Source organism: Phalacrocorax aristotelis, chromosome 6, assembly GCF_949628215.1.
Source record: "Phalacrocorax aristotelis chromosome 6, bGulAri2.1, whole genome shotgun sequence".
NCBI lineage: Eukaryota > Metazoa > Chordata > Aves > Suliformes > Phalacrocoracidae > Phalacrocorax > Phalacrocorax aristotelis.
This window is the reverse complement of record NC_134281.1, coordinates 43,116,754-43,125,034: the sequence shown is the minus strand read 5'-3', so window position 1 is coordinate 43,125,034 and position 8,281 is coordinate 43,116,754. Positions and strand designations below refer to the sequence as shown.

Here is an 8,281-nt window from a genome sequence, read left to right as displayed (position 1 = left end):
TCCCCTTCTGCTTCTCCCAAGGAAGGAAAAGAAAGAACATAAGGTCTAGAAAGTCAAATGAACTTCCTCATTTCTGCTGTGAAGGGAAGATATGGGAGCCCCTTGCCAGGAGCAGGTCTGGAGGGCAGCTGCAATGGGGAGAGGAGGGGTGGAGAGCTGGGGTTGGTGGTGTCTCATCCCACTTCTCGTAAGAACCTGGTCAAGTCTCCTGCATTTTATAAATAGGTTGGTTTGGTTCCCACCACGTGTTCTCATATCTCCACCTTATGACTCTGCAAAACAGGAGCCTTAAGTACCAGAAATAACATCTTAGTCTAATTTTGTGTTTGTGCCTCGCACAGAAAATCAGAGGAGGGGGAAGAGCCTCCCCACCAAGCTCTGTGTTTGAAGGAGCCTTGCCAGAAGCCTTGTTCACCTGCTATAAATTTCGCTTTATGTTGTACGGCTGTGCTTGGCCTCAGTGTGCAGCTGTGGGGCCACACGGTGTTTTTGCCTTTTTCTGAGCAGGTCTGCAGAGCGAGCCCAGCCTTCCATGCTGCCTCCCCTCTGTGCTCGGAGGAGAAGAAAATGCAGATTAAAATAAAAGGATTTAAAACCCACCCAGGCATTAATGCTTGCGTGAAAAAAGATGCTTTTAATTCCTTCAGGAGATTACTTAATTCTCAGAAGAGATGCTAGGAAAAAATTGTTCCCTCTAGGAACATGCAAAAAGTACTCCAGGAAAAATAGAAAATGAGCAGGAAAAGATTGCTTCCTCCTCGCCTCCTCAGCAGGTGAGCAGGAGCTGGAGGTGTTTGTTATCTGCGCTGTGCTGTGGCTTCCTGCCTGGAGATGCCGTTTCTCACACCTGGCATCCCACAGCACGACTGTTACTTGGAACTGTTTAACCTTGCATGTGTTGGTTTAAAGTAATAGTAATTTGTTGCTAGTATTTTCCAGGGGACCCTTTTATTCACCAGACTATCATGCTCAGCAGGCTTAGCCGTGCATCCTGCGTGGCTGGAGCTCACCACTCTGCCCCTCAGGCTGCTCAGAGATGCTGGCCAGGTAAATGGGGAGGATTTAGCGTAGTCTAGGAGGCAGGACCCACAGCTTCTACGGCTACAAGGACAGATGTTTTATAGAGATATCTGTCAGCATGGAGAGCACGCCCTGCTCTTCATGTGGGTGCAACACTGTTAATTGCTGCAGCATGCCAGGACCTGGCTGCAGGCTTTGGTGGTTTCATTGCTGCTTTACTCATACTGTCAGGGTCATTTGTCTTCATCAGTTCTGTAGGAATTGCCTTTGCTGTTACAGGGCCAACCTCTCTGCTAACGGAGAGCAATGCCGCAGCGGTGGGGGTCAGGTGCTATGCAGCTGCCTCAGCCTGCGGAGGCTGTCAGCCCCCTGCCACCCCTGCTCTAAAACACAGGGCACAGCTGGAAATTGCCTGTGTTGGTCCTCACTTCACAAAAAGCCTCATGGTAAAAATGTTTCAGTAAGGATTTATTGTTGAACAAGAAAGAGATGTTACAGAGTAACTTTTTTTTAGCAGATTATTTGTCAAGTACAACAAAATGAAAAAATGTTGGCAATTACTATCTGTGTTACAGTTATAAAACAAGGACTGGTACTGCTCTTCCACAGTACGGAGCCACAGCCTGAACACTCCAGTCTATTAAAGTGCTGCTCATTCTTTTGTGGCTGGGAAGCATGGCCATCCGTCATAAAATTAGGAAAGCCAGAAGCCCCTCATTCATTTCAGTGCCGTGTTGCAAGCCTAAAGGTGCCCTGGCAGATACCACGCTGATCACCTTTCTCATGTGATACAGAGTGCAAGGTCTGCTTGTAAAAGAAATTATTTTGCAATTGCTTTAAAAGAAACAAACTGCCCAGCCCCTCACTGGAGCCATGTGGTCGTTACCACTGCCTAGGGGAGCTGCTGAGGGCTTGTTTTCAGCATCCCTGCCAAAGGATTTTTCCATTCGAGGATGGTGGCCAAGGCTTCCTTACCGAGGCACGGCACAGATCTTGTAGGGCTGCGGGGCTTTTGTGATGCCCAGCTTGAACTGGAGGCTGAGTGTGGTGTCTGGGGGTACCTGGAAGGTGAATTTCTGGAGCAGAGCCGTGAAGAAGAGGAAGAGCTCGGAGCGGGCCAGCACCTCGCCCAGGCAGGCACGCTTCCCTGCAGAGACAGCCACCCATGGCATCCTCAGCATCTAGTGGCTGCCCAGCTGCTTTTGCTGCCAAAAAAAGCCTCTGCCTTCCCTTAGGGCTATGGTCCAGCTGTGTTACCCCCTTCCCAGGATGAGTTTTGCAGCCCAAACTGAGCTCCCCAATAACAGCATTGGCGTTACATCATGGGCTGCCCCCCGAATTGCATGACTTTGTGAGGACACGTGCGTAACCATAGGCACTGGCATTTTATCCTTCCCTGCTTCGTTAAGCTGTGCTGCCACACATGGTCTGGATGTGCTCATGGCGGGAGAGGTTGTTGGTTTGAGCTACACCAAAGAGAGCTACCAGAGAAGGTGTGGGATGCCGGTACAGGAAACTGGGATTCTGAAAGCAATTTCCCCAAGGAACCTGTTGGCTGGGGTACCCTGTGGAGGCAACAGTGAAGGCCCTAGTGACCTCAGCCATGTGGGAGCAGGAGCATCGAGCAATGCTCTTGCCTTGGTGAAGGTGTTTCTAGGGTCTCTGGCATTGTAATGGTCTTTTATTTATCCTCATCTCTCTTCTGTGCATGTCAAAAGAGACAAGAAAGGGCTCAGAGTGTGTTTGTGGTGCTTTGGGGTGGCCAGGTGAGCACTGCTTGAGTGGCACCTCCCGAGGTGCAGCCAGTGTCTGCCATTTAGAGTTGGAAGCCCCATCCTACTGCCTCAACACAGCACGAAAATGCAGCAAATCTTACCTATAGAAAATGGCACAAAAGACTCCCGTTTCCAGAACTGACCATCCTTCAGGAAATGCCCAGGGTTAAAAGTGTCAGGGGTTTCAAACTCGTTCTTGTCAAACAACACAGAGGTTAAATTTGTGAGCAAAACAGTACCCTAAAAGGAGAAAAAATAAAATAAAATGCACATTCTCTGTCATTGACAGCAGGAGAGGCATTTTTATCTTTCAGTCTCCTTTCCATAAAGAATATCCATAGTCAAATTCTGCTGCAATTATTTGTCCAACACCTCCTGCACAGCTGATTTTTCCTACTTCTTGTCTGTTCAGAGGTGCAATGATTATATACCCATGTTTTTCCCTCATCAGCGTCATTTTTATCTGCCGTAATCTTGGGCCAAAGTTTCCGTGACAGCTGTGTGAGACGGATTTGTGCCTCGATGGTGTGATCAGGGGGTGTCTCAAACCATTCGATGTGCCAGACAGACATTGGACAACAAAAATACGTGTTCAATAGGAGTGAACTCTGGACAGGGCAGAGACAGTGTGGCTCTGCCCCTCCTGTCTGCACAGGAGGGACCTGGCCTTGTGAACCATGCCTGTGGAACTGGGAGTCTCTTGCTAAAGTCTCAGTGCTCAGGAATGGGGTTACCTTTGGTATGTGGAAGCCATCCAAGACCGTGTCCTTCACCGTCAGTCTTGGCACGTTGAAAGGGATGATGTTGGCTTTCCTCTGCACTTCATGGATGACAGCATTGGTATAGGGCATGTTGCCCCTGTCCTCTAAGGCTGGCTGCCGCGCCTGCCCAATGACTGTGTCAATCTCAGCTTGCACACGGGCTGGTGGGAAAAAGCAGGGATAAGCTAAGGTCCAAGCAAAAAAACCCTTCGAACAATGCAAGGTGGTTGCTGTGAGGGTCCCCCAAGGACCAACGTGGGACACCAGCCACTGTGTGACTGCAGGGGTTTCTCTTAGTCTCTCATGAAGCTGTGAGGGCTAAAACCAAGGAAACACCAACCTTTTGCTAATTGTACCTTGAATTTCCGGATATAGGGCCATATACAGCAGAGCCCAGCGGATCGTTGTGGAAGTGGTCTCGGTCCCGGCAAACAGCAGGTCGAGTGTGCACGCCACGAGGTTTTCCTCCTGGAAGATGCCGTCACCGTTGTCCTTCACAAAAAAAGATGCATTAGTGCTGGAACAGTGAGGGCTGCCCTGGCACCAGGCTTAGTCAAAGCCAACCCCAAGGGTTTTGCAGCAGCTGCTGGCCCCCTGCACCTCCATCCCACTGGCTCTGAACCTGATGTCCATCCTAAGCTCATAAATGGCCACACAAGCAGTTCAGATGGAGAATTTGGGGTCATTTCTTGTCCCTCCTGATTTCTAAGCCCTGCTGCAGAAGGGTTTGCTCTGGGCTGCTGACCTTGGCTATCTCCTGCAGGTAGCTGTCAATGAAGTCCCGGCTCTCTGAGGGGTTCCAGTCCTCCTTGTGTTTGCTGATCTTCTCTTTCACAAAACTTTTCAACAACCTCCAGTTTTTAAAAATGGTTTGGTGGGATCCGGGGAGGAACTTTATTATAGATGGGAAAGAATTGTACAGCTTTGGACACAAAAAGAGAAAGGCAAATTGAATGAAGGACTGAAAAAACCCTTCTGTTATCACAACTGGAGGAGCCTGCAATACCATGCCTACTAAACTGCTGGAGTTGGTGGAAATAGCTCAGCTCCAGATGAGCATTACAAGGGATTGGGATTCCTATCACGGAGTGACTTGTGCATTACCTGATGTTACAGCAGGCAGGTAGGCAGTCAATGGGCAGGAAAGGTGATGTTGGGTGAAAGAGAACAACATGAGCATTGCGCAGCGTGAAAATAAGGCAGAAAGAAATTACAGGCAAATCTACCCTATGCAAAGGAATAGGGAATGACAACGAAGTTTGGTGATGAAAATGCTGCAAGTTTCAAAGTTGACTTCACAGAAGAAACTATAGCCCTGCAAAGCTGCACACTGTCCATGTTGGTGTCATGAGGGCTGTACCTGGCTCATGATGGTCCCATGGAGGCTAACCGTCTCATCCATCAGCTGCAGCAGCCTTTGGAACTCCTCATCGTGGTAGTCAAACCGATTGCCAAAGGTGATGGAGCAGATGATGTTTGAAACAGCATTATTGATTTTAAAGTGAGGGTTGAAAGGTTTCCCTGGAGAAGGAAAAGGGAATGATCAAGTCTCTTCCAGTCTTCATGGACAAGGAGAAGTAAACAAAGTTGTCAGAGGTGAACTATTCATAAATATGAGTGAAATGAGTGGCCCCTGATGGGTACCCGCCTGTGTCACTGCTCTCCCAGGATGCCTTGCGGCCCTCACAAGCTGGCCAAGCTTGGCTGGGCAGCTCCAGCGGTCCCAGTTCAATCAGATTACAGAGATGTTTGTTGACTTTGGAAAGCAAGGTCTGCAGAAGAGCAGACGTCATTTGAATTAATTGGAAAACTCAGTGTTTACACACACACGGGATTTTCTAGAGATCTCCAAGAGAGCAGTAGGCTGAAGGTGGGCTATGAATAATGCTTTGGGTGTTACCTAGCTGCATGGACCGGCCAGTTTAAAGGCCAAACACCTGTAAAAGGGAGCTGGGATGCTGGCAGGGTACTAGCATCACTTGCAAGGCGAGGTATTTTTCAGCCTGCAGTGAATCATGAGTGAAATTATAATGGACCATGCTAGTTCCTGCCTTCAGCACAGCTTATGAGGGCCATGGCACTCACCCTGCTCATCCCCGAACACATCCACAAGGCATCGGCACTCCTCCTGGATGCGCTCCTCCAGGGTCCTCTTCCCCAAGCCAAAGTTTCGGAGGGTGGTCAAGGTGAACCTCCTCTGCTGCTTCCATAAATGCCCACTGGAGGAGATCAGACCTGTCAGAAACACCCCACCATGAGCCAAGGCAGGTCCCTCCACTGAGTGGAAAAAGCTCCAGGGCTCTGCCTTATCTCCAGCTGTCCTGGACCTCTGCAGGGTCAGTGCTTTGACCTTACAGCTGAGATACGTGTCCTGAGGGATAACTCACCCATCTTGCTGAAGACATCCCTGTCAAGAGGAATTTCAGGGCGATCTATGAAGTTTTCCCCTTGGTTTACAAGAACTTCCTTAACCATCCGCAGCCCATTTACGAACACAAATGATGTACTGCCCATCTGCATGCTGAAGATGTCCCCATATTTTTCAGTAAGCTGGGAGGCAGGGGAAATAAATAAAAGGGGTTTCATTTGCAATGAAAGTGTCTGTTGAGACAGGGACAGCCCTGGCAGGAGACACGGGTGAAAATAGGGGAAGCTGAGAGCAGGAGGGGAGACAGGGCGTTTGCAGAAGTGTCTGCTTGTCTGTGTACGGTCTTTTTTCTTTCCTCTTTTCCCTAATCACTGATCAGGAGTTGGTGTTAACTTCATCCATGTTGCTACCGCCCGAGGGCAAACCTCCTGCCTACCCCAGGGTGAGCTCCTCCAAGTCCTCATGGGCCATGGAGTTTGGGTTAACCCTCTCCCCATGCTGCAAAGGTTGCATAGCCACAATCCCCTCCGACCCCTTCCCCATCATGCCCACGACCCCCATACCTTCTGCACCGTAATTTGGGGATTGCTGAAGTTCAACAGGTGGATGTGCCCGACAAAGGGGAGGGAGAAGGGGCTGGGAGGGAAGTGTTTTGGCTTTCTGTGCTTCATGTGGTCGGCGACGAGCAGGAAGACAATGAGGAAGATAAGAAGCATCTGCAAGGAGATGCTCTCCCAGAGGAAGCGCAGCATGGGCGGATGGTGGGGGTCTGCACGGATGTGTCCTGCAGTAGGTCAGGGCAGGTCAAGCTCACAGGGCACCACCAAAGCCCCCAGGGACAGGGGAGATGGGCAACGTGCTGGTGCACCTGTGGGCACAAACACAAGACAGCATGGAGCAGCTTTTGCTGACCTGGCCTGGAGGCTGCACTGGGACTCCAGCTTTCCCAGGTTGCAACAAGGACTGTTTGATTAAACCCCTCAATTAAACTCATGCATTTATCTGACCTCATTAAAAAAACCACAAAGCCAAACACAAAATACAAACCAAAACACCCCCAGCTCCCCCTTTCACTTCCTGCCTCCCACCACTGTTTTACAAAACCCCAGTGATCCATGTCCTGGTCTAAAGGACAGAAATGAGCTTTGCAGAGCTGGGATTAAAACCTTCTGGCAGCCTCACCATGCCATTTCCACAAGCCCATGGCTCGGTGCAAGCCCCGCTCTCTCCTCCCTGTGGTGCCCTCACCGTGCCACGTCCCGGGGTCGGCTTCACGGTGCAGGGGAGGCTCCAGTCACTCTGAGTGCCTTGCACTTTCCTCACTTGCAGAAGCTTGTTCACTGGTATGAAGAGTCCAGACCAAGCCCCAGGTCAGTGGGGACATCTGAGATAAGGCTGCATAAATCTTTCACAAACCATCTGACTCATGGGTTGTGGTTTCGGTGTGTCAGGGTGATGTGGGCTGGAAGCACAGAGCCGTCCAGGATCTGCAGCAGTTTCTAAGCACAATAATTTTCTGATCTCCACCGGACAAGTGCAAGCAGAGCTACCTGCTCCAGCCATGAGGTTGGCCCTGCCCCAAGCCCTCCCTTCCGGCCTGCTTTGGCCTTTGAGTCCGTAGCCTGTGCTGAAGCCTTGCCCAGAGCCTGACAAAGCTAAGGCAGCTGCTGAAAAGCCAAAGCAGATGCCCAGCTCTGCAGGCTGTGGCCCTTCAGTGGCAGCTGGTAACAGGCTGTGTCAAATTTTCCTATCTAAGAGTGGCTCTGAGACAGGTAGTTGATCATGCACGTACACCACACTGAATTTTGATGTATGTGTTATGTTTTATTGTGAAAGAAGCAGGGGCATTTGCAGCAGCAGTTTGCAATTGCACCATGCAGCTCTGCTGTGGCTGTTTGCAGTCGTCATCTGCCACCTCATGCTCTGGGGGACGATTTGGGTTCGTCTTCTCACTTTTGGGGACATCAGTTGTGTCTGTTGGGGTTGTCCAGTGCCGAAGACAAGGCACAGAGATGCAACAGTGCCTCTGGAGCAATGCCATATGTGTGAGAGCAAAGCTGCTGCATAACCTTTACACTTGAGAGATTTGAAAAGTTAAATCACTGTTTTATTGTGGAACTTAAAGGGGAGGAAAAACTGTTTTCGAGGAGAGTCTTTTTACCTCTGGCTTTTAAGCACACTTAGGCATGAACCTGCGGAGGCACATGTGCTCCCCTTCATTGACATGAGATGTTCCACTCAAAAAACAAACAAATTTATGCCTCCTGCCTTTGTGGTATGGAATCATTACATTTAAAAACGGGTTGTGGGTTGTTTTTTTTTTTGTTTTTTCCCCAACTGATTTAAAAGAAAAAGAA

At 49.7% G+C, this 8,281-nt stretch overlaps 1 protein-coding gene across 4 annotated transcripts; it reads right to left on the bottom strand.

Annotated features, from left to right (window-relative positions):
- Positions 1-1,471: 1,471 nt before the first annotated feature.
- On the bottom strand, positions 1,472-7,471 carry LOC142059098 (cytochrome P450 2J2-like). Of its 4 annotated transcripts, none has more exons than XM_075097446.1 (10): positions 7,107-7,471; positions 6,488-6,792; positions 5,944-6,106; positions 5,642-5,791; positions 4,917-5,077; positions 4,302-4,478; positions 3,913-4,048; positions 3,530-3,717; positions 2,897-3,035; positions 1,472-2,225 (listed from the first exon to the last, which is right to left on the bottom strand). In XM_075097446.1, the coding sequence occupies exons 2-10, from the start codon at positions 6,674-6,676 to the stop codon at positions 1,939-1,941; spliced, it is 1,590 nt and encodes a 529-aa protein (XP_074953547.1). In that variant the 5' UTR covers positions 6,677-6,792; positions 7,107-7,471; the 3' UTR covers positions 1,472-1,938. The 4 variants fall into 4 exon arrangements, with proteins under 4 accessions (XP_074953547.1, XP_074953546.1, XP_074953549.1 ...); XM_075097445.1 differs by having other exon boundaries at positions 7,173-7,471; XM_075097448.1 differs by having other exon boundaries at positions 1,472-2,167; positions 7,107-7,469.
- Positions 7,472-8,281: the final 810 nt, after the last annotated feature.

Excerpts from the sequence above, each read along its gene's own strand:
- LOC142059098 (XM_075097446.1), bottom strand. The coding sequence starts at position 6,676 with ATGCTGCGCTTCCTCTGGGAGAGCATCTCCTTGCAGATGCTTCTTATC. Across the intron at positions 4,479-4,916 it reads ATGGGACCATCATGAGCCAG|CTGTACAATTCTTTCCCATC; the intron begins GTACAGCCCTCA and ends TTGTGTCCAAAG. Across the intron at positions 3,036-3,529 it reads ATGGCTTCCACATACCAAAG|GGTACTGTTTTGCTCACAAA; the intron begins GTAACCCCATTC and ends TTCTCCTTTTAG.